The 26,260-nt window shown below is 41.6% G+C and overlaps 2 protein-coding genes across 12 annotated transcripts in view; both read right to left on the reverse strand.

The window, feature by feature from the left end:
* Nucleotides 1-26,260, reverse strand: part of LOC118503317 (insulin gene enhancer protein ISL-2B-like) — a 121,616-nt gene that overhangs the window by 50,511 nt on the left and 44,845 nt on the right. For 2 of the 9 annotated variants that reach the window (XM_036036456.1, XM_036036448.1), the window contains exons 1-2: nt 3,854-4,047; nt 3,022-3,289 (exon numbers count right to left, since the gene is read on the reverse strand). The exons of 3 other annotated variants lie outside the window; for them this stretch is intronic. The gene's annotated coding sequence lies outside the window, so the exon portion shown is untranslated. Of the gene's footprint in view, nt 1-3,021; nt 3,376-3,853; nt 4,048-26,260 lie in introns of those variants that run through there. 4 more of the 9 variants (XM_036036452.1, XM_036036450.1, XM_036036451.1 and 1 more) reach the window with 4 other exon arrangements.
* On the reverse strand, nt 15,516-24,969 carry LOC118503310. 3 transcript variants are annotated; one of them, XM_036036433.1, is made up of 3 exons: nt 23,453-24,969; nt 23,092-23,335; nt 15,516-23,025 (listed from the first exon to the last, which is right to left on the reverse strand). In XM_036036433.1, exons 2-3 carry the CDS (start codon nt 23,104-23,106, stop codon nt 20,056-20,058), a joined length of 2,985 nt encoding a protein of 994 aa, XP_035892326.1. In that variant the 5' UTR covers nt 23,107-23,335; nt 23,453-24,969; the 3' UTR covers nt 15,516-20,055. The 3 variants fall into 3 exon arrangements, with proteins under 3 accessions (XP_035892326.1, XP_035892325.1, XP_035892324.1); XM_036036432.1 differs by having other exon boundaries at nt 23,092-23,382; XM_036036431.1 differs by having other exon boundaries at nt 23,092-23,385.

A 26,260-nucleotide genomic window follows, 5' to 3' on the forward strand; every position in this document is an offset into this window, starting at 1 on the left:
AACAGAATTCAAAAACTAGGCTCCAACAAACAAAATGGGGGATTTAATTGGCCAACAGAACAGCAGAGGCGCTACATATTCTTGAAGCCCACTCTTATCCCTGAAGGAACTCTACATATCCTTGACGGCGATGGTCGTTGTTTCGTATTGTTTTGCTACTTATCGCATGATTTTCTTGCATTGCAAAGATTTTAATTATCATTTTAGTCAACTAATAAAAAAATCAACAATAGTTACGACTATTACAGAATTTTATCTGTCACATTGCCATCGTGAACCATCAATTCGGCATAGTGAATTTCAAACTGGCATATCGAATATTGAATCACTTAACCTAAAAGAGCTATTGGGTCATTTCGTCTTATTTTTAGTTTTAGCTGCAAAATGGACTTCAGACAACAAGATCCATGAGCTTACTTTACAAAATAGCGCTTATTATGATCACAAAGCAAAACACTAGAATTTGAATGGATTGGAGTGTTTTTTTTTCAATTCATTCCTAAAAATATGCATCAAGAAATTCTTACCTAGTTTAAAACAACTCACAGTTTTAATTGAATGTAAAAATTAATTAGTACTAGTTCAATTCAATAATATTCAAAATCAAGATCAAACAGCAGTGTGGTAATTTGATATATTATTTTTATATCAAAAAATAAAAACTAATTCAAATAAAAACTAACTAATACAGTGAAGTATCAATCGTTCTACTCCATAATTCAAAACTTAACGATTTAATAGCAAAAATCCAATTTTAAACCCAAAAACCAATATAAAACGAACCATTATAAATAACATAATCATGGTGACCGATTCAATATTCGCTATGCCATTTTGGGATAGCACACAGCACAGGGAAAACCCTGAAATACAACAACACTTGATGTCATTATTAGCTGTTAATTTTGTAACTGACTGGACACGCGCTTTTAAGCGAAATATACACAATTATCCTTCAGAGCGTTGCTCTACAGTTACTTACTGTAACTCTAACCAGTAAGTGCTTCGTGTGAACATTTTCTAAAATGGTCCCGTTTCTTGCAGCACTTTATGCCACATAACAGGCCGTATAGTTAAATCTAATAAACAAGATTACAAAAGCATGCGAGCCATTCTTTTTTCCATTCTCTTCTCGCTGCCTGAAAATCAATCCCTCGATTGTTTTGTAACACAGTCATTTGAGTGGTTTTTCTTCAAGTTTTCCCTTTTTTTCCTTTTTGTCGGGCCGATCTATCTTATTTCGCCAGAGAGCCTTTCGTACGTACTACGTAGGAGCAATATCTTTCAACTCTCAAGGGAGCTTCCAATTTTTTTTTTGTTGTTGAATGCAACTCATTCTAGTTCGGTAAGCCAGATCCAACACCTACACATTCCATTAAACTTATACGTCCATCATTCCATTTCCCTTCCCGGTCCTTCATCCCCATTCCCCACCCCGACCCCTCACATCCCTCGCGTTTATTTACTCTATACCGCACACGTTGCCCGCTGTTCGAGAGCCAATCTGAGAGAGAGTCTTTTTCGGAAAATGGCAATCAAGTGATTGCAAAAAGTGCCGCTCCCCGAAACCGACAAAAAAAAAGGAAGAACGCAAGGAAAACAGACGGGCATTACTCTTTCACGGCGGCATTTGTTGCTGCTGATGCTTTGTAGCGTCGTATCGCGCGACGCGCTGAAAACGGAGACGACCGGAAATGGGAAAAGTAAAGAAAGAATGAACACATTTTCCCCTGGCCCGGGCGCGCGCGATCTCGGCAGCATAATTTTCCGACCGCGTGTGGAAAACGCGTCCCTACCCGCGCGCGCGGTGAAAGAATCGGCGGCACGTGGCTAGAAATTATTTACAGCACAAGTACGATTACAATGATACATACTGGATGGTGCGGATTGGCGGTGGACATCTTTTTGGGGTAAATTACATTACCCTATACTTATGTCACACTAAAAATATTATTGATAATTGTCTAGATTTTCACACCCAACGAAAATCCATCAAACGGTCGAATCTTATCATATAGTTTACTATATGACGTGGCAGAGTAATATAAAAATAATTACTCTCATAAAACCACACACATGTGCGCAAACATGATTTTATTTCTTCCACAAAAATCCTTTTATCGTTCTGTTTCCATTTTCATCTGCGTGTTGCGGAAGGGGATTTTTCTCCTCACTGCTGTTTTGTCTGCAACAATGTCAATCAATCAGCATTCCTTGCCTTCTTACCAGACACGACCCAATCTAGTGTAACGCTTACACGTCGTTGCGTCGATCGATGGCAGCTCAAGGAAGGGACCAAATCTACAACAACCGAACCTTTTCATAGATAACTCTGGTTCACACATTCAGTACAGTTGGCAGACGCTGCATGAGCTATAGTGAGGAGCGTTTTGTGATTCGTGCGTTCGTGTAAGACAACGGGTAAGATGTGTGAAAAATGTTGCCCTCTTTGTGATTGTTTAAATTAATATTTTAATTATAACACATCCGGAAGAATTTAACCACAAGTCATGACTTCTTCACTAGCTTAACAACACCGCCAACGAAACATCCGCTTGATGAAGTTAATAGAAATAAAAAAGCTCATTTCGCGCGTTAACTGATCGTTTCATTCCTTACCATCGCGGCACACCATCGAGCCCTACGATATCAGCTAGAGCCCGAGTGACATTTAAACCCTATTTATCCGATTCTCTTTCACTCCTGTAGGCTACAAGTCGCCATTTCCTTTTGAAACGCCTTTTTCCACCCTTCCATTTTTTTTCGGTGGACAGGGCCAATGAGATACTTCAGAGTCGGTTCTGTTTTGTGTCGAAGTGATTTTTCCGCCTGTTTCCCAGTTCCCCGCTATAAGCTCGGCACATTTAATAGACAAAATGGAAGGTCATAAGGGAAATGTGTTTAAAAATCCTGTGGCCGGAGAAGATGCGGCCCATTATCCCAGTGTGAGTGCGGTACGTTCATTAAAGATACTGAAATTAAATTACTTTTATAGAGCGCGATAGCGAAACGTGCACTTACCACAATTGATTATTCTCTACTTGGCGATGATGGCAATTTGGTCGCACGAAAGCCTTTGGTGAACGGAGTGGGGGGTGTTGATAAGTATTTAGTAGCACCTTTCGAGTATGTTGTTTTGATATTAACTGCCTGTTTGTTTTTGTTGTTGCTTTCTACACACACACGCACACGTTTATTTGATTCACTCAGGCAACAAAGCATTCGACTGCTTCACTTAATAATTCACTGTTAATGTAGTGGATGTTTATTATGATACGCAGATTGCTGTCTAGTTTGCCGGAAGAAACGGTTTAATTTTAAGCTTAATAAAGACCGTTGTCTGGTACTAAAAATTTAATTTTAGTTATCGGTTCCCTAAGAGTTGAATTTGTAATTGGTGTAAAAAGTTAAGTAGAAGTAGTAGTGGAGTAGCAGGCTCATTATTTTTTTCCTGATCTTTACTCTGTTTACCGCCTATGCCCTTGACAAAAATTGTACTTAAAACATCAACTCAAAATTGCTGGAATGAAACAGTTTGATTTATGGAGAATTTGATCAAATTGTCAAGCATTAAATAGGATTGACAACAATCACAACAATTTCAACTGGCTAAACACATTTTCAAAAAAAAAAACTTAACACTCAAATATACCACTTTACTGTTAACGCTACGTTCTGAAAATGTTAGCTAATTAGAGTGGATTCTTAATCACTACGCGAAAAAACATCTCATCCTCATCTCCCGCACAGGCTACACGTATCCGACGCAGTAATTAAAACTTAACATTTTTCCGTAACAAAAAACAAAAAGAAAACTCAGCACCGAATCATCACGGTAATTGCAATCACTTACACTTTTCCAACCATCCAAGTTTCCGATTCACTGACAACCGGGCACACAAGCTTCAGCTTCACCGTGCACCGCTCACTGGCTACTCAAACCATCGGCAAGAAATCCTTCTTCACGACACTGCTAACGGATGGACAGGAGCGCGCTTGCCGAAACACATCCTTACGGTAAGCGACCATCAACACAAATGTTGCCGCTATTGCCGAAGCATCTGTGTCTTGGGCAAAACATCTCGAGTGCAGGAAAATGAGCGCCGAACTCTATAACCATTGTGTCCTCTTGGGTGGAAAAAATCAAAACAGAGAGAACCACTCTCCAGCAAGGTACTGCATTTGCTCAGAAAATCTCCCCATCTATCTCTCTCGTTCTCTCTCTCCCTCTTTCGAAGAGATTCTCTCTGAATGAAGCGAGCTTCTACACCTCCCTACCGACCAATACCACCGCCATTGCCACCCCCGTCCAAACCCCACATCCTTACAATAGCCACTTTTCTCGATTACGGCACAACCACTAAAGGACGATCTGGCGCCATTACGATAATTGTAATTGAATGAATATCACTGTGTTTATGTGCACGCTTATGGCTACGCCGCACAGCCGAGAGCATTCGTTTGCGCTATGTGGGAGTGAAACATTGTGTTGGTGTGTATGTGTGTGTGGGCCAGAAGGATGCGACGAGATAAATAAGGAGAACTTTGCCGATGCCGATGACGCCGTCGAAATGCGAGTGGGGAAATAATGTAATTATATCACGAATATCCCCCCGTTGGCTTGCAGGCTACGAACGGTTGGAATCAAAACAAAACTGTACACATTCCCCTTTTTCGAGAGTCGAGCTGAGGGTGGCGTGCGACGATTTCCCGAACTGTTGTTGTTGCCCGAACCATTTTCCCCGCCTGAAATTTCCACACGAAAACCATCCGAACCGCGCACAAAAACGGGACGCTTCGCACGCGTCGTCGGCCAGGCCGGAGCGTCTGGCAAAATTTCCAATATGATCAAAGCTATTTTCCCACAACACAATCACTTAAACGTACCACCACCAGCACCACCACAATGCCCGTTCGCCCTGGCTCACCCTACCCCACGCCTCGTTCGTTCGCCAGTGGCAGCAGCATTATCAAAGTATGCTAATGGTATCGTACAACAGGCGGAAAATAGGATTGAAACAGCATGATAAAAGGAGATCATAATTGCATACTTTATTTACTCTTTCACTCGTCACATTCCTTTCGACCTAGCACCGCAACCACTGTCGATTTTCCTCTAAAATTTTTCCTCCCTCACCTTCCTGCTTCTCTCCCCTTCTCCCCCCCCCCCCTTTTATCCCACCCTCTCGCAGTGTTCCTTTCTTTTCATTTTCACTCACTTTGTCGTTCTCTCCTGCTCTAGCGGGAGCCCTCTCCGACCGCAAACCCTTCACACGCTCACGCTCGTTCGTCCTGAGATAACCCAACCTTTTTTGCCACATCTTGCTACGGCAAGCAAACGGTGGCCATATACACTGTGCCGCGCTGTGCGGTGCGCGCGTGCTGCTATTTTGCACCGAAGCAAACCGAAGGAAGCAACGGCTACGAAAAGAGAAAAAATCGACCGAGACACGACAGACAACAGATAAACCGGAAGCAGCGCGAATCGTTTCGCTTTCTGACGTGTATCATTGCGCTACTGTTATTGTTATTTTATTTTATTTCATCATTCAAGCGGCGGGTGATGATGCTTATTTAATATCAATTTAAGCGGCAACCGGAAACCACCGCGTTACCGCTTAAGAGGACGACACTGAAGACACTGAGAGGATGTTGGGTTTTTTTGTTTTTGTTTTGTTTGAGCTTTGTCTGATTATTTGATTTTTTTTTGTTTTTAATTTGTAGTACAAATGAACAATCATAATTTGCATTATTATTGTTTAATGTATTATGAGTTTTTTTACAAGTAGTTTCATTGTTGTTTAAGTACTAAATAAAACTTCTTTATACCATAAACAGTAATGGACATAGCTATAAGACCACTCAATTTTATAAGCGATTTAATGGTGAATTAAATGGTTGATTTAACTTTTTTTTACTTTCTGATAATAGATAAGTCTATTATTTTTTCTCCATTCGACTACTTATCCCATATTCGACGACTTATCCCAAAACTACTTCTTATTCTTTGACCTAACGACCGCTTAGGTTATCCCTGCCATATTTGGCTCACTAGACTTGATAATACCACGGTAGTTCTCATTGCGGGGGAACGGTCCGGATGGGATTTCTAAACCCCGATCTTGCCGTGTGAAGACTGTCGCTTCTATCGCCGGATCGAAAGTTGGAAACTATCGGAGAGGAATCCGAAACGGGAAATCAACCTTTGACGAGATTTTAACCATGGAGCACATCTCGGATGGTCGCATATGACAACACAACCAAGTAAAAGCTATGTTAAAATTGACAATGATCAACATCTCATGTCAGGTGAAGGAGGTGGTGAAACTCTCACAGCCCTTCGTTACCATCAAGGACCTGCGTCAGGGAATTATCTGTCTTTTTTCAATTTGGCACTAGAGAGGTCTATACGAGACTGACAGGTTTACTCCTCGGGAAACAACTACTATAACTAGTACTGATGAGGGAAACATAGTTGATTTGTAGCCTTTGTAGCAGAAATATACCAAAGAATCGAGCAACTGACACAAAAGCGGTTTTATGTTAGGGGTGAAGTACGGATAGGTGATTGCACCTTTGAAGTCGTCCAAAATTTCACCTATCTGGGGTCAACAATAAATGGACAATAACATAAATGGTGATGTACTTGCAAGGGTTCTGGCTGTCTGGTCATGCTACATTCTAAGCGAATCTCTCTTTTTTCTGTTTTTTTTTCTGAAGAGAATTTTGTTTTTCTCAAAATATGTGTCGCGATGGACGAAACTGAGATTGCATAAAAGCCTCTGAGACATGGACTCTGTCCAAAAATGACGATCTTGTCTTAGATGCGTTCAAGATGAAGTCGAAAGAGTTGAAGAAGCCTGATCTAGTGATTTCAAAATTTTGCACCAAATAGACTCACCTGGCCGGTTGAATGAACCGCCTGTGGTGGTTTGATGGCCGATAGCGTATTCACACGGCAGGACCTATGATCAATTCCCGTCGCAGGATTGCATGCATAGCAACGGGTAAAATAAAGTCCCGGAAAGCCATAAATTGCGGGTCTGGACCCCTCAAGGTTGTAAAGCCAAGTAAGAAAGCCAGGGCAAGATCGCGAAGCGGTTGTAACTCCTGAATCAATCAAGAAATCACCCCTTACCATTCTGATAACCAATCAAACGATCACCCTCAAGCTGAATTCACCATCCTTACACACAAACAACTGCGTCCTTATGATATCATACAGGTCATAAACCAGTCCTTTAAACAATATACTACCAAAAACAGACTGGGATATCAGAAACTTTCTGCGCTGTCTTCACCAGAATCGCTATCTAAGCCAGTTTTCTTCTACGTGACTTAAGGATCCTACTGGCTTATGCCTGCGATTGTCAGTCTTCACTACGGTGGCCGCTGCTTTTGCATCTACGACAGCACAGAACCTTGTGCATTTCAACTTCCCAAAAACTAATTCATTTTTAGCCCAGAATCCACGATCTTTTTGATACTAACAGCCTCGATCAATACAAATATCTTTTTCAATCGCGTTAGCATTCTTAGCTGCATCGACATAAGATCCTCCAAGAATTATCCTCAAATTTTCTATTGTGCGACCTGATTTTCTATTGTGTTAGAATTTACGTTGGAATCGAGGTGCACAACAATGTCAGAGCTTCTTGGCGACCAAGGAAGCAAAAAAATTGTCGATCGATCATCATCATCTACGTGATTTTACCCGTAACTGAAGAGCCAGTCCTGCGTACGGGGAGCCGGTCCGGATAGGATTTGAACCCCAATCCTGACTGCTCTAATGACCAATGGACAAACACTGACTCCAGCCCAGACCAAAGAATGATTTTCCGCCTTCAGATAGGACAAACACATACCTCACACCTCACATATGAATATCTAATGGAGAAATCCATCTCTTCAGATAGTAAATTCTGTAGTGTCGATATTACCAAACAATTGCATGTTTTATACAATAAAGTTTTTTTTTCAGCCGGACTCCATTAATGTCAATAGAAGCGATGAAAGTCTCAAAGACTCTATGAAATAACTATCTAATCAATCGTTCCGAAAACCAATATACGTGAGGCTATTCGGGGCAATTTTCGATTCTAACGTAACGATTGTGCCAATGAAGAAGAAGAAAAAGAAGAAGAACGTAACGATTCAGTAATTTCTTAAAGAACACAACATTATCTTTGAAGCTGCTTATGATGTGCTTTTACCCAATTTTCGAAGTGCTTATACCTATCATAAGCATCGCAAGCAGTAGTTTTTTTTTCGTATTGCTGGCAGTAGTTTCAAACACAGATATTACGGTGGACTTATTCTTGCATCTGTCACTGTACGTCGTTTGTAACTCCAAAAGGTTAAATTACCGCTGGGCCGATTATGTATTGCCTGTATTGAATAATTTTATCCTAGCTTAGAATAGAAAAAAGCGCTCATGAGAGCTCACTCTCAATAGAGAACATCATGTTGGGTATTGAGTTTAGATAATAGGCTTCAGTTGTTTATATCTTACCAAACAATCCGACTGATAAATTATATTTCATTACAAATATATGATTTTATTGTATTACTATTTGCTACGACGTCGATATCGATTGAGTTTGACAACAAGTTCAAACGCTGCTTCAATGTTGCTTCATTCATTCACAAAATGCCTCCATTTCTTATCGAATTCGATTTGATTCCTTTCGCTTCCCTTGCACGTCGCCCGAGCATCTAAGCTTACATTCGCAAGCAAGATCGATTTGTGCTCAAGGATGTCCATCGGTCGGTCAGTGCATGAAAATAAACGAAAAATAGATGCACGAAGCACCAAGAAACGGGTTACGAGAAAAAAACGAGAAATCTAAAAGTTAGTCGGAATAAATTGAATTTGCTATGTTCTTTGACGCGATAGTATTCCCGTCCCCGGGATACTAGAATGTATTGCCAACCCGGGAAAGGTAACAGATTTCGAGTAGCTGCATCCCATACAGCGAGTGAGCAGCATGCATTTGCTAAAGGATTAGTTTGAGAAATATGTGTAAAACATGCTTACACTGGATATGGATAAATGAATGCATATTTCCAAGAGTAAGCCATTTGCTTTCGACTCCACTTTGATAACCACAATCGAAAGGAACTATGCAGTTAAATTATAGGTAAATACTGTTTCAGTACGCGGAAGTTTACAAACAATTTGAGCACAATTTTCTACGACTTTTCTGATCATCTTGCGAAAAGTAACAAACTATGCCAACGATCTTCGCCTTCTCGACCTTTTCCTGCGGGGCATCCATTGACCAATCTAACAAGAATAGACGGATCGTGAAAAGATAAATTTCGTTGAGTGCATTTTCCTATTATTTCTACTAAATCTCTATCGATAAAATTTATTTTCGATTCCCGTCCGTTCATGGATTTAAATATATCCATGTGGTGGACACATGGACAAAACTGCCACGCGCTGCATTCTAACCGTGCCAAACCGTGCTGCTGCCAGCTTCCATTCTTCGGATCCGGGTTGCGATTCAGATATTTGAGAAAGTTGAACGACAAATAAATCTACTTGAGCGCACTGTGTCATGTAGCATTCCATGTCTTTCTGCGTTTTAGAGCGGTAGCATTTTGGGAATTGATTCACCAATGGATTCCTTAATATGCTTACCTCCGTACAGTTTACAGGACGTGGGTAAGCTATCCCATTTCGACCGTTTCCAAATTTCATTGGACGTGTGCAGCACTATCCCTCTAATATCCGGACCGCATTGCATTGCTGTGAATGATTCAATGCCAACACGGGGCTGCTGAAGAATAATACATCAAATGAAGGTTTCGACCATTCGCTTTACGGGCTACAGTCAGTGATCACATTAAATGCATTTTGTAACATAATTAGAAGGTGCAATGGCAGAGTGAATAGCTCTCTGCCCCAATGACATCGCAAAGCAAGTCGTGGTAAGTTGTTTATTTTTACATCGCATTGCAGAACGAAATCTCAAATTTTTATCTGATATTTTTATATTTTAAGGATCCTTTTCGATTTTCAATTATCTATCATGAATTGTGCATGAGTAAATAAATTCTTTTAAATAAGTCATACTAAATAAAAAAACAACCCTAGATACAATTTGTACCACAATAATGCGCGAAATGCACAGCAAGATGTCACGCCAGGCAGTTCCTTCCATTGAACAATCCTTATAAATACCAAGTTCATAAGATAGTTCCAGCCCCAAAGGATTATTACGATAGTTTTATCCATAGATAAAGAAAGCAGAAACAGCACAAAACCAAACAAAAGAGAACCAAACACCAGTGGCACAAAGATTCGCGTTGAAACATCAATCCCCCTTTTTGCTCAAGACTGAGAACGTTTGATTTTCCTCTATTTCACTAACGTGTCGGAGCGAGTGATGTATGTACCCTTCGGGTATTTGCCAGTCACACGGTGTTTAAATAAGCTTTTCAATCCATAGGTAATGCATTATTCCACCGTGCACTTTTGCTGTTCGAGCTGCTACTTCAATCACAGTACGGGAGTTTTAGAACGAGCGTCCATGCTAACGAGCGAACGGTGCATGGGAAAATCTGACCGAAAAACCATTGCATTAGTTTTCATTGATTTAGTTTATTGTTTACACATTAAACTTAGATACCAATAGCGACGGGTTGAGTGCCGAAAGAATAGAGCGAATGTTGCAGGTATACTGGAAAACAGCTGAAATGCATCTTTAGATCTTTAGAGCCCTAGGTTAACAAGAAAATCTAAGCAATTTGTTTAGTTTATTTTATGTTATGCTGATTCTCGTTTTAGACAATTTTCAATATTATTGTTACTAGTGGCTGTATAGTTAAAAATAAAAAACTACGTTATTTTTTAATAACAAAAACATTCAAAAGTCAATTTATGTTAACGTCGTTTTAATGTTTTAATACTTAATGACTACATGAAATCGAATATTTGGATTATATGAAAGCTTCATATGTAGTTGGATGAAATAGGCATCATTGGCATATGTAGCAGAAACTTACTTAAGGACCAAGCGAGCGGAACTAAACCTCGGGTTGGAGATCAACAAGGCGAAAACCAAAATGAGGGTAGCACCACCAGTGACTCTGCTAACAAACACTGATTTACGCAGGGGTGATGTAGAGATATGTGATCGCACCTTCGCACCGGTCTCAAGTCAGCTATAGCCACATAGATGTTGAGTTAGGCGCAAGGAAACGAATCCACATGGACTCTGTTCAAAACTGACGAAACCCTCTTAGCCGCATTCGAGAAAAGGATGCTCAGAAAGAACTCTACAAGCTGTACAATGATCTCACCTGTGCTCCGGTAGGCTGATCATGTGATGAGAATGGCATCGATCGACCCAGCCCGTAAAGCCCCGGCCGTCCACATGGACATTAAGGCGTGGTAGACTCAAATTGAGATAGAACGTCGGCGTTGAGCCGTCCGTCAGAACAGCCGGGATAATTCTATTGGCAGACGACAGCTCTAAACCGGGAACGGTATCGAGGATTGTTGCAGCAGGCCAAGATCACAAATCGGCTGTAGCGCATGATAAGTGAGAAAGTAACTTGGATAGTCAGTCCTCACTACGGGATAAACTCATTCAGACCAAGCATTCGGACAGTCCGTACATGCTATGGAAAGATTTTTTGCCCTTTAGACAAAGATATGTGATTCTCACTTCGAAAGAGAGGCAAAATTGGGCTAGTTAGGATCCTTACAATAGCGACAAGGGTCTAAATCTGACAGTCAAGCGCAGGAAACCGGCAATGACAGCTCAAAACTGCTCGACGTTGTAGAGCCTCATAAAGGATTATATTAAGACGACTACACATTACTCACACGCGATGTGGACCATAGGTAGAAAAAAACACTTAAAATGTTTAATGCAATTTACACGGGGCAGCTGCTGCAGTGACTCATGTGCGCTATAGAGCTCTGATGTTCTCCTGTCTTGAGCGTGAAGTTAATTGCCCTTCAGACCCTGAAGAGTTTCGTTAGGAAATAGTGATGGGTAAAATTGAGAATCAAGCGGAACTGGTTCCGAGAGGGTCCAACAAAAATTGGAACCAGTTCCGAAGGGTAGGTGCAATCGAACCGTCCGGAACCGTCCGGATCCGTCCGGAACCGTCGGAACCGTCGGAACCGTCCGGAACCGTTCGGAACCATCGGAACCGTCGGAACCGTCCGGAACCGTCCGGAACCGTTTGGAACCGTCGGAACCATCGGAACCGTCTGGAATCATCGGAACCGTCGGAATCATCGGAACCGTCTGGAACCGTCGGAACGGTCGGAATCGTAGAAAACCGTATGAACAGAAACATATGCTTTTTTTTCTTCTTTTACCGGGTTTCACTTTACGCATCTCTTCGATAACCGGATCCTCGCCTCCTGCCAGTGCGCTACATTAATTATTGATGAAATTACTCAATACCGATGTTATATTTTAATAAATATACAGGAAATTATTAAGCATTACATTTTGCAACACCTGTACGCATTTTTCCTCAACATAAAAATAATGTTTCATAATATTGTACCATTGTTAAAGTTAATAATTATGATTTAGCAGTTAAAATTAAAAAAGGATCTGGAAACTAAATCGAGGCCTCTGTGAATAAGTGCATTATTAAACTATGAATATTTCATAAAACTTTTTTTTTCGAATCTTGAAATTATTATCCTAAGTTTCTAAGTTCATTTCTTTCTTTCTATAAAAAATAAATTATAGGTCGGCTATTTTTTTCTTTTGTCGCTGTTATTATGCGAAACTAACATTTTATTAGCTTAACCATTACGAAGTATTTACATCCTATCAGTTCCTTGACGATTATAGATAAATGTGCAATATGATGTTTTCGTTCTTATCAGCTAATTACTAATCTATCTTCACTTTCACTAATCTACATGTGTTATAATTATTAACTTTAACAATGGTACAATATTATGAAACATTATTTTTATGTTGAGGAAAAATGCGTACAGGTGTTGCAAAATGTAATGCTTAATAATTTCCTGTATATTTATTAAAATATAACATCGGTATTGAAAAATTTCATCAATAATTAATGTAGCGCACAGGCAGGAGGCGAGGATCCGGTTATAGAAGAGATGCGTAAAGTGAAACCCGGTAAAAGAAGAAAAAAAAGCATATGTTTCTGTTCATACGGTTTTCTACGATTCCGACCGTTCCGACGGTTCCAGACGGTTCCGATGGTTCCGACGGTTCCGATGATTCCAGACGTTTCCGACGGTTCCGGACGGTTCCGACGGTTCCGGACGGTTCCGACGGTTCCGATGGTTCCGGACGGGTCCGGACGGTTCCGGACGGTTCCGGACGGTTCCAGGTGGAACTAACGGTTCCTTTTCCTCGGAATCGGAACTGGAATCACACCGGTCGGAACCGGATCGGAATCGTGGGTCCGTTCCAGGGAACCCATCACTATTAGGAAACTGGCTCAGCATCTCAGTAGTGCCTTCCGAACGGCGACTAATGATTCCTGCTGTGCGGCTTCGGGAATGATGCAACTCGGGAAGACACTCGGTGCTACATCAGATGCCGGAATACTGGCTGCAACTTTCAAACAGCTAGAGTGGACGATCGAGTGGTCTCACTTCAACAGTGGCAGCAAGAATAGCAAGAGTCTGGTCAAAACGCATGGACACGTCAGCTCATCTTGGAAGTCACATCCTGGCCACGTTCTTCGCTACGCAGTTGATGACAGGACACACCTTTTGCCAGGGTCACCTTGAGCGAGTGAACCTTACCCAAGCACGTGATGTTTGAGTGAAATTACTTCATTCACATGAGACGTCGTACGAAAACCTAGGTCGGAGAAGAGGTGACTGTGAGGAACCATGTTGTGTTCCAGCGATTCATCTTGTGCTTTATAGCCTGGACCACCAAAGTGACCCTTACACGTCTGCACGCGTATTCGCATCGTAAAAGGTTCGGCTGAGACCGCTCCATGGACTTAGCAAGATGTTTCCTGGGAAAACCTTATCACTAAAAGGTGATCCCAGCTTTATACTAAAACGGTGGCCATGATCTCCGTGGAAGAACATGCTGCCGCGACAAGCAGTAGATCACCGTTAAAAGCTGGAAGAGTCTCATTAGCGATTAGCTAATGACAAACGGTGATCGTGAAGCTAAGATGTCCGACAACCCTCACCAAGTTGTGTCACCAATGGGCGTCTTGACAAGTTGACCTTAGCTAAAATCGCCATGGGTCTCTACAAAATGCACCTGCTTGGCTGAAAACCAATTATTGACACATAACATTGCTTTATTCTTGGTATGTTCAGAGCACTCCTGCCGCAGCTAAAGACTGCTAGGTTTAAGTTTGTTCCCTATTACCTTGCAACTATGAAAGAGAGCGATTTGGACAACCTTACCATACAAGTCGTTAAATGTATGGTAATGTATGGTCAGCATATCCTCGATTTGTTTACATGACCATCATATTGATATCGATCAGAGAGGCTTTGCTGACTGAAATATTTAACATTTAACTGAATTATGTTAACACGACACGCCAGGGGTTCAAATTTAACTTGAGCCGTTCCCCTGTAGTGAGGGTTGGCTATCCAACTACGTCGTATCTATAAGTTTAGTAAGCCAGGAGGTCGATAAGCCGAAAAAGAAAATAATATAATACATTACCTTTCATTTTCTTGAACTCTCAAATTCTTTACGGACAGTTGTAAGAGTTGTAGGCCTTAAACAGGCTGCATTGCAATACTCTTACAACGCCATTTTTTCATTCTCTCTTTTTTAACTCTCCATATATGTCCATATAAAAGTGTACACATCTTTTATCAAATCGATCGTAACGTCAAGTCTGTCCCCGCTTTCTTAAAACACTCGAAATGCTGCATTAAGTCGTGCACACTCAAACCAATCGGCACAGCGTCCGGCCAACCGGCCATCGCAAAACACTTACCAACGATACATTCTGGCAAAGTATCGGCCGATCACCGGGTATCGAGTGGCCCGCCTGTGGTCCCCCTTCAATATTCGGGAATGCATTTGTAATCATTTTAAAAATAGCAGACCAGATTGAATTTGCTTTCCACCTGTGTACCGATTTGGGTAAAGAAAACTCTCGACTCGACGTCGACTTCGATGCCTGCACTGGCGCAGCACATCTATTACCAAATGCATTGCGTGTGCATGTGAGGCAAGCGTAAATCTAGTCCAGCGGTAGCAAGCACCGCCAGCAGTGCTTGCAGCAGATAAGAGGTGGTGTAGAAGGCAAAGTCAAAGGTGTAAGTGAAAAGCATGGAAGTGATTTCTCCAAACGGGTGACTTTTATTCAGCGAACGTCGCCCGGGGGTGTGCTTGGAATTGGAGCGATCTTTCTTTTTAATTTCTTAAATTGATTTAATTTTTCTGATGGAATTTCCTATCACGGTCCCGGTATTGGCATTGGTTTGGGGTACAATCTTTTTGAACGAAGGGTTTCGAGAGCATCCCGTTCTCAGACATTGAATGGATAATTTGGAGCAGTTTCTTTCGTTTTTTTTTTTTTGCAACATCGTTGTTGCAATATACTCTTGTCTCTTCTGGATGGAAATTCAATATGGCAATTGACAAAATGAACTTTGGGAATTGTCAAATCATTATAATCCAATTGCAGCATGGATTATACGGCTAGCCTATTCAGTGGGTTATGGTAACCGAGCGGCTCTGGGATGTGAACACGAAATTAAATGTTTTAAAACTCATCATTTAGCATCTTATGCCATAAACATCAGAATAGCGTCCTCAAGAAAAATACACATTCAAAGGATTTATTTAAACTTTCCTGGATACCCGTAAGCCTAACACTCATCACATAATTAGTGCTTTGCTCTTACCTATTCCAGCAAATCCATTTTCTTCCGCAAACAATATTGCTCTGCCAACAGTGCAACAACAACAATGTTCATGTTAACGTCAGTAATTTTTAGCCAACCGTAAGGCATCCACTTTCGCCTCTGACAATTGCATTGAAACGAGTTGCGAGGAAAGTTTCACCATACGCCGGTAAATCGGATCTCCGTTGCCGTCTGCATGCATGCATGCACGTTGCGTCCAAGCCCAATAATCAAATGACTGCAAACTTCGCCAACAAATCCTAATAGCTTGGGACAGGTTGGAACTGTGCGGGCAAAGGGAAACAAAATCTCTTGCACACTACACCTCAGAAGCATAAATAGTGCTTAAACTTATGTTTGCGGTGTATGAATGACGATCACTTCGCACTATTTTACTTTTCTCACTACTGCGACGGACGCCAGGGAACGGCATCGAAGTCTAAGCCCGAATTTGTCTCAAATTTCTTACCCAAAAAGGGGTTGTTTGTGTAAATTTTATAACGAATAGAATAATAATAAAACAAGGCACGTGACCAGATATATCAACCACTCCAAGGCATTTAACTATAATTAATTTATTTTATAATATTTTGAACCACTCTGTGATGGCGGTTCTTTCCGTCAAGTACGTCCAGCTCGAGTATCAACAAGCTCCCCAAGTTTTGCATTTCTGTACAGAATGTGTGTTTAAGAAACTTGCCACACCTCAATCCAAAACGTCTATTCCAGCCATTTAAACTTGTTCGGTGTTTCTTAAAAGTTCGTCTACGAGCTAACCACTGTAAGAATGATGTTTGTGGCTTTCGTTGCGGAAAGTTCTTAGTAGAGTGAGCATAAACATACGTCAAGCTAAGACTCTAATTCAATGCTCTACCCAAGCTACATTCTCGTTTAGAAAATTATTCCACTGAATCTTACTAAACTATAACTTACTAAAACACTTGCAGTTGTTTTAAAACATGCTCAATATAAGGCTAGCAAGCTGAACAATCACACGCTGCACACCACACCATCAAGGAACAATTCATTAGGCCATTTGTTCGAAGTAATAATTTATATGTGCGTTTCGTAATCGGCATCCGTTGAAAGCACGTTCTGAGAGTGCCCGACTGACAACAACCAATCACATTTGATCGGGCAATTGTTTAACTAAGAAGCACTTAGTGCAACAGCAAATGTAAACGAAAAGCGACGGTCAGTGGTTCATCCCTTTGTTTTTGAGGAAAGTGTGCTATCTCAAACCTGCCTGTTGTCTACGTCGGCAAAAGTATTGCTTTCAGTATTGCCCCTTTGTAAATTCACCATCGGGTCCAAACACTGTCATAGTAGGTGGACAAAATTGTGTTGCATCAAGTAGAACGATTCTAAAACAGATTGCTTAGGAAACCGCGGAAAGGCGTGTTTTATTTTATGTGATAAATTTAATTTTTCGACATGATGAACGTTTCGCCAATAACACTGTGCTGTACATTCAACAAATGACAGTGATTCACTGTTCCATGTTTACAGTGCGTTCAACCAATCTCATCTCGCTCGTGGATCTCTCAAGAACCACTGATTGATGATTATTTATTCCTTGTTAACATCAAAGTCTACAGCATTTGGACACAGAACCTGCTACCCACCAGTGATCAACTAACGTAAAGCCACAATAACTTAAGAAAAAAAATTGAAACTGTGTCACAACGACCTGGTAGCAATTATTCGAAAACGTCACACAGCGTTTAAAAAATTCTTAATTGCACTATTAACTGTTATGATCGTTGGCACAGGTCTAATGGAGAAGCAGCAGGGATAGTATTGATATGGTTTATAAAATAATTGGTTGTCGCTTGAAAACCGTATTTTCGCGTACAATCGAATACCAGCGCCGATCTTTCACACGATAGGACGGGGAAACGGGGATCATGTAGGAGCTAGTGAACCAAACGCTTAGGGAAAACCAACTCAAGTTACGGATAAACCATCTTTTAAGGGGATAACTAAGTCAATGATGCCTGAAAAGGCAAAATACTTTTAAAAACTTCAAGTTTAGAATAACAATAGAAGAAGCAGAAGAAAGAGTCAAATGAGTTGAACTCATGACATCTACCTAGTAGTAGCAGTGCTATAGGTACGAATTTTTCTCGTGCACTAAATGAGTGGCAACATTAGCGGTTGAAGTGCTAAAGAGGTTATTAAATACTAGACGGATGCTGACAAAAAATATTCTTTTCAATTACCAGCAGATAAGATTGTTGATGCACTTAGTACAGTATCCAATAATCGGCTGTGAGCGCCGACATTGGCCAGCATCCCCAGGTCCTAAGTTAAAAAAATTCCGCGACTGTAGCTAGACGTGGAAAGCTCGCACTGTTTATAGTAAAACATACGTGAAAATTAACGCCTGACACTATAAGAACGAGGTTCTGGGGATGATTGTCTCCCCAGCAAATCGTGACTCCTACGGTTTCCATATGAACATCGCAAAACCTTGGTGTCGAGGGAAATTTATCTGTCTTTTTTGTTTCATATTCGAACACACCTTTAAACACTTTTGCAGCTTCCAGTTCCCCGGATGGAACCTGCTGGACTTTTATGTATCATCATCACATATATGTGCTGGACAATCAAATCGGACATTACATGTACGTTATAGACTAATTTAAGAAGCTCATCTCAAAGACATGGGGCGCAAGGAGCAGGTACGTGCAAGGTCCAATTTTTTATGAAGTTTCCAGCTTCGTTAGACATCAAGAACCAGGTGTTCTCCCGGAAAATATGTTCTCTTTAAACAGTACTTCAATTCGCATTGCCTTTTGAAAGGAATGCCCTGTTGTCACATATGAATATTAATTTACATATCTTTTGGCCGCTGTACAGAGACGTTGGTAGATCTCCTTTTCATATTTGTCGTAAAAGTATGAAAGCCAATATTTGGCAATATTTAAGGAAAATTTATATTTTACCAGGAGCTATCATTTCCGCGTGCTCAAACAATAACGGATTCCCCATATGATTTTCTATAATAGTTACAATTAGTATATGCCTATTAATTCTGCTAATTTGCACATTTAAAACTGCAACACACAAAATTGTTATATGATGAGTAAAACCTGGAAAAATTTAGGATATTACTTAAGAACCTATTTTTTATTACGTTAAAATTGTTATATTTTCTATATGGATCGTTTGCCTGTACGTAGGACTGACTATCCAGCAACGAAAGACAACAACGCCTAAGGAAGCTTGTCAAGAAATTAGAGGCTCCTCCTCCCGAAGTGCCAAAAGCAGAACTATTCAAATCTTAACATATCTGAGGTTCAAACGCGTTCGATACTACCGTAATTCGTTATTTACACTTCTCATCGAAATCCTTACAACTTTATAAACATTATTTGTTACATTCAGTTCTACGCACAGAAAACGATGTGTCTCTTACAGCTATTGTTTTTTACTGGCCTTTCAAAGGTTGATCATGTCGGAGTTTGTAGCCAAATGTTAGCTAATGCGAGGTGATTCTCTTTCTTTATATTGCTAAAAACAAAACGTATTCACAAGACGTAAACTTCACTGCATTCTCTTAAACCATCCATGCTTAAACGTCCAAGAGAGCTACACTCCCATTTTGACTGTATTGGTAGGTAATGATTGCTACCTGTTAAGGCATGCCTGCAGTTTATCGCTGAAGGACGACATAATTTATCAAAGTATAAACTCTCTTTGCTGCAGCGTCTTAACAATGCTCTTAATGAGAACAACAACTCACACCACACCCAGGAACACCGAAACAGCTAGCTTCCAACGGCTGGTAGCTAGTGATAACACTGCATCCCTTTTTCTTACATCCACTGCAGTGATGCAACACACTGTACCAGGAGTTCGGCACCGTGGGACTCCTGGCTGTCCGGGTTCCTCTTATCCCTTTCCTCCTTTTTCTATCGCTTTTCTCCTCAGTTCCGGGTGCGATTGTACACTAATTGCCGGTACACGTAGAGCGATGTAATTAGAAAATTCCTTCCGAAATGATTGATGTTGCCATTAAGCAGGACATGAAAATTTCTTTATACTATTTATTGATCATCCCCACGGCGGTGGCATAGCACATTTCATACCACAGCCCCGGCATTTGCCGGCATACCAAGACCGCTCTCGAGCGGTGGTGCTGCAGCGGAAGTGCAAAGGGTCAAAATTTATGTCCTCATTTGTTGTTGATTTGATTAACGATTGCTGGATGTGATATGTTGTTGCCCTTGAGTGAGTGAAACCCTATGGAAATGTTCGCGATACTGTGCATTTTTCGATTTGCCTAGATGGTACATGAGAAGCTTAAACAGATGGGTGTTTGCAGGATCGTCCAAAATTTGCCCTATCCGCTCATCACCATATGCAGCCGGCCGGCCCTTCATCAATGCTTCTGCGGCGAAGTAGTACTGAAACAGACGGTGCTCAAATCGCATCCGATTGTCTTCCAGCACTATCAAACCAATGTCGAGCAGAAAGACAAACTTTGGCATGTCAATCTTTGCCTCCGGGAAAAAGGTTAACAGTGCCGCTAGCTCACAATGGCCCTCGTGAGCGGCCTGTTTAAGCGTTTCGGCGGCCATGCGTTGCTGCCCAATACCCATCACCTGTATCGCACGCTGATTAGATTCATGAAACTGTTTCTCCAAATAGCGTTCCAGCAAAGCTCCAAAGTTGCTGATGATTGTCCTATCTTCTTGGTAAATCTCGGCCAAAAGTTTGATCTGGAACGGACTGCCGACGATCCAGTCGGCGTAATGATGCTGCAGATACTGCAACAAATTGCTCGCCTCTAGGTGAGTGCTGTAATTCCACCACCGGGTGAGAAACTCTACGCACTGATGGACGTTGAACGGTAGCAATGAAACTACTCTGGCCTCCGGCAGTGACAGCTGCAGGTGTTCCGTTTCGTGTGGTCGTGTGGAGATCAGCAAATTTCGCATGCGAAACGGATGTTGAAGGAACAGTGCAGAAGCCTTTTCAACCGATATTTTGTAACGATTAATTACGCTATCGTACCCATCGACCAGCACGATCAACTTGCCCGTATTAAGAATTGCGTTGCGAAACAGCACCTGACCCAGTCGAGTACTACCGGCAAAAAAACACTTCGTAGCGTGATGGATCGCATCTTCCACGCTGATGGTACGAGCATCCAGCTTGGTAATCTCTTCCAGCGTTTCGGTGTAAAACTTCAGGTGCATAAGACAGATCACATGATCCGGTAGCGAACTAAAGAGCCGATCGATAAACATCTCCAGAAAGGTAGTTTTTCCCATGCCCGGTACATTGGACAGTATCACAGCTCGGTTGACCGTCAGCAGCTGATCGAACTCATTTTCGTCAATGACGCTGTGATCGCTCACAAGCGATCGGCTAAAATATTGTCCCTTCAGTTGACACTGATACTTAAAGCTGTACACGATGGGTTCGACCTGATTCAGCAGCAGCTGAGAAATAAACTCCATGTCTAGCAATTGCAGCGCAACCTCCTCCGACAGGAGATCATGCAACCGGACACTACGTTGCTGTAGAATAATTTTCTTTTCCAGCAGCTTTTGCCGCGATTGTCGACTCATGTCGCCTAGCTCAAACCGATCGCAATGTATACACTCGATTTTCTCGGCAAAATACTCCTGCTGCGCATTGGAGGCAACGTAAATGGTTTTTAAGTTCGTGAACCCGTTAAACTTGTGCCGTGCATTCCTAACAGCGGTCCGGCAGCACTTGTCGTTGGACACGATAACCATCACCTTGCTGGACACATTCTTCAGAAACAACGCACAACTTTCAAGATCCTCAAAGTCGTGAAAGCAGTGCGCATCGAACACCATGAACTGCTCGCGCAGTGTCATCAGAGCCTGCAATACTCTGGAAGCGCTGACTTCCGCATTGTACGGAGCTATCACAAGCATGCTGTGCTGGTTCACCGTAGCCAGGAACTGTTCGATGGGCGCTAGCAGGGTATTTCGCTCGAACACGTACCAGGTGGCAGGATTCGACTTCTGATATTCCTCCGACTTTAGCAACCATTTCTTGCCCGCAATACGCGCCCTCGAGTTGCTGCAGATAAGCCGCCAGTCGTTTGCATTAAGAAACTGTCCCTCCGAATCGCGTATCCATCGGTCCACCTGGTCAAACACGGCGCGCATGTATTCGTCCACCTGCTCCTTCAGCCCGAACACCTCCACTTTTGTGATGGCTTCCAGCTCGATAAAATTCGGCTGATCGGTAGCCAGCAAGAGATGGTCGAAGAAATTTATCACCTCGGCCCGTTGCACTCTGTAGTCTATCCAGTCCTTGGTAGGTTTCGCTTGATGATTGATGGTTCTGCACAGGAACCCGGGCTCGAACAACAGCTTCAGCCTGCCATTAACGATTAATCGATTAAGCTCGGTAATGCTAAAATCGTCACTCTTCATGATGGAGCGCAACGTTCGCTCGAGCAGGAAGCGAAACTTCTGTACGCAAGGATCAACGCCCTCCACGTCCGCCAGAAACGATTCGCGAAACAGTTGCCGCTCCAGGTCAAACACGTCGCGCACGAGCAGAGCATGGAAGTCGTGAAATATGCCATTCGGATTGATTGAAATTTTCTTCCGCTGTACCAGCTGCTCGGCAAGCTTGCGGGCGACCTCACAGATCGGGGAAATGCGATCAATTAGCTGCTCGATGAACTCACCGCAGCCTGTGTTGAACCGATACAGCGACGATTCTTTGCCCCGGCAGCGTACGTTCAGCGTGTGAAGAAAAATATCCGCCGCCGGCTCGACCGGTTCGATAACTTTCATGACGTTTTCGTCCACCTTGAGGTTGGTGTAGATAACAATATACTTCAGCCGGCCGGCTTGAAATATCTCTTCCTGTCTTAGCCCGAGAAACGAATCGAAATACTTGGGCAAACTGTACTCGGTGGTCGTTTTTAGCAAATCGTCCAGAATGATGCGCTTCGATTCATCTTGCTTGTGTTTGGCCTGCACCAGACAGTACTGCTGTTCGTCTACCAGGTGCATTACGATGTCGTCGAATTTGCCAGCCACTGCCACTTCGACGCCTATCTCAAACCGCTTGCCACTTGCAGCTAGACGCGAGAAATACAGCGTCGATAGACGCAGCTGGTTCAAGTATCCTTCCGTACCGGATCCGGGATTTTTCTTGTAGTGTCTCTGTGAGTAACGAAGAGCATTAGCCAGTGCTTTGCCACACACCACACCGTACCAGATGTAACTTACCCTATTTGTGTCCATTTTAATTGCGCGTGTGTATACAGTTATATTCTAAACATGATCCTACATAGCCATCAACGATTATGATTCTGTGACAAGCTGCGATTCAAGTTATCACTTACACACGGGCATTACATTCATACCACACTCATCATTCATGCATCGTGCGCTTGCTACACTTCTAGGCACAGGATTTAATCGCTAGCCCACTTATTGTTACACAACACACTGTCGGGCCGCTGGGATGCTGCTGCTAACGAAAACCCGTTTATTCTTAACAAATCTGGATTGCTTTATCTTCTTCGAAGGGGAAAAAAAAGAAGGTTAAAACAACGTATGTGAACCACCGAACAATGTTTACACGGACAATGTTTTCGTCGCTCGGAGTGATCAATTGTAATTGTCACTTGTTGACTGGCCTGCGGTAACGGTGTGAATGGCATGGGCCCAATTCGGTTAGCCAAAAATCAATGCCCCGTGTTATCGCAAATTCTAATCGGTTTCTTATCTATTTCTTGTCTAGTGCCAAAGTCACTGCGCGCTGATAAGCTCGTACACACACCGTGCTACTGGCAGAAATCAAATGTTTTGACCTTTTCTAACGGCCGAACCGGTAGTGAGTGTGTCTCAGTATAAGTGTGTTGTGGTTCGTTCCCTCGAAACATACGTCCTTGTGGCTGTGTAGCAAACTATTGCAAAAATTCAAGCTGATGTTTTGATATGTAAGGCCAATTAATTGAGCCTTTCTATTTGTTTTGTTTTTTTTGTTTATTTATATATTTGTTATGACGGCTTGAAGCCGTATTGTCATTTGGGTTTTTTATATATATATATTTTTTTTTGTCAATATTTTCTAAGTGAAACATTATTCTTCTTAGTGGCTTAACGACCTCGTCATCAGCCATGTCTGCCATTTCTAGCTTACTAGACTTCTTAATACCACGTGGTTGAATAGTTAGTCCTCACTAAGGATAAACGGTCCAGGTGGGATTTGAACCCCGATTTTCGCGTCGTGTGAAGACTGGTAGCGCTGTCGCCTCTGCCACTGGGCAGCGTCAACACATAAACGAAAAGCATTACATAAACGGTATTTCAAAACAAACTACTGATAACCATACATGCTAAACTTCAAAGCACATGTTAATGAAGTCATACCGAAAACCAAAGCAGGGTTTTAAACCATACAATGACACCTATGAAGCACGCGGAGGAATGTTTCAACTGAATAGTGAAATATTGCAATACCGTTGCGAAAAGCTGCAATCATACAATGGGATGTTGCTTTCAGTTAGGGGAAATTTGCAACGCATCTGTGAAATTTTGCAATCAGCTGTGGAATGAGAAAGAAGTAATTTAAACAACATTTCCTACACATTTCCACATAAACTCGGTTTGAATTTGAATTACAGTGTGTGGTAGTGTAATCTAACAATCCAGTTACATTTTGCAGCTGATTGATAGGATTGAACCAAACGCTCGACAGAAAAACAGCGCACAAAAAAGGACAAACGCAAAGGAAGAAACTCTGGAACACATTTGACAAGCAGTACGATGTTTGCATGAAGGGTAAAGGAATGAGTAACTAACAGTACAAACCACATAGAGTTCAAGTAGTAAAAAGCAATAGAAAAAGTGGAAGAACACATTCCACAACCGACGTGTAAAATTCCCCTAAATGAATCAAACTTTCCATATTCCACTATCCAGTTGACAAATTCCACCGAGTCATTAAACAGTTCCGTTATATGGTACGAAACCCTTTAAGACTTTTGGATTCACCATTCGGGTAATCGGCGATTTTAGATCGTACTGCAGCCTTGTGCGTTCTATCTTGGACTGTGCACCCGTGTAGTGTGGTGTCCATTTACACTATCAAGGATTCCACTAGAATCTTAGGCTCCGTACCTTTGCGACCGTATGAATCACGTCGACTTTTGATTGGTCTTGATACGTTAAGCCAAAGGTGACATGTGGTACAAGATTGCTATATAGCTGTCTAGCTATTTCGGGGCCCAATTTATCCCAGATTTGCTTTTCTCTGACTGTTTATATGTTCCTTCACGATCCCTTGAGTCCGAGAGATGTCCTGGTCTTCTAAACAAGTTACATTGTATATTGTTACAATGATCCTCTTCTCTAATATTTCAGAAATTTGAAGGAAACCATGGATCTTGAAGCTTTTGATAAGTTTTCTTTTTTCGTTACATTAGATTGTAAATTTAATAATCTAATCGTAACCGTCATTTTAAACCGTGAAGGCACAAATTTTAAATTAAATAAATAGTAAATCACCCGGTTAGTGAAATAAAATATTTGAACAGTTTTTTTAAACAGAAAACTTCATGAAAAGACAACATGCTTCAAAAATTTACTATCGTGATTCGTATCAATAACTCCATGCAATTGTAAGAAAATAACCTTGAAAAGCGCCAATTTATATCACATTTTGTGTAACAGCACATAAAATATAAACATACCTCATCCTAAGACAGTGAGCGCTTTGCACTCAAGACTGAATAGTGCATCAAAACATTCAAACAACATGCTTAAACGAATAGGCATGCGACATCGATGGGCTAGAAAAAGCGCCGACTATCAATACAACAGAGTCAAATTTATAGCACCCGCAATTTCATTTTCTCCAAAAAATTTGCCACAAATTTATTGTATTGCTCAATCGACATCTCTACACATGACCATGGGCCGATATCCAAGAAGCGCCTCGTCGGCTATAAAGAAAGTGTTTCTTCCTGTTTTTTGTTGTTTTTTTTTTTGTATACTGCGCCATAGCCAAGTTGGTTTACAAACCAGAACATTCAATCTAGAGAGCACACGGACAAAAATAACATCTCGTAAAACAGTGTATGAAACCAGTTAGAGGCGCATCGCGTTTTCCCGTGATGTTGATTCAACGTTAAATTATTAATGTCTTTTTAAGATTCTACCAACTTTATTCACTATCCACCAAAACCGGACAGGCTATCTGGTATGTTTCTTAGCTAAAATTTCCTACTTTTCACTGTTAAAATATGCCTCTAACATTCTAAATCTTCAAGTTGGCATTTGCTCTGTAAAATGGGATTAATTTGTTATGAAGTGCCAACACTAAAATGCTAACGCCATGGGCTCAAAACTGGGAAGCGGTCAAAATCCTGCCTGAAAAACAGCACCGGTA

The sequence above is a fragment of the Anopheles stephensi genome, chromosome 2 (assembly GCF_013141755.1).
Source record: "Anopheles stephensi strain Indian chromosome 2, UCI_ANSTEP_V1.0, whole genome shotgun sequence".
Classification (NCBI taxonomy): Eukaryota; Metazoa; Arthropoda; class Insecta; order Diptera; family Culicidae; genus Anopheles; species Anopheles stephensi.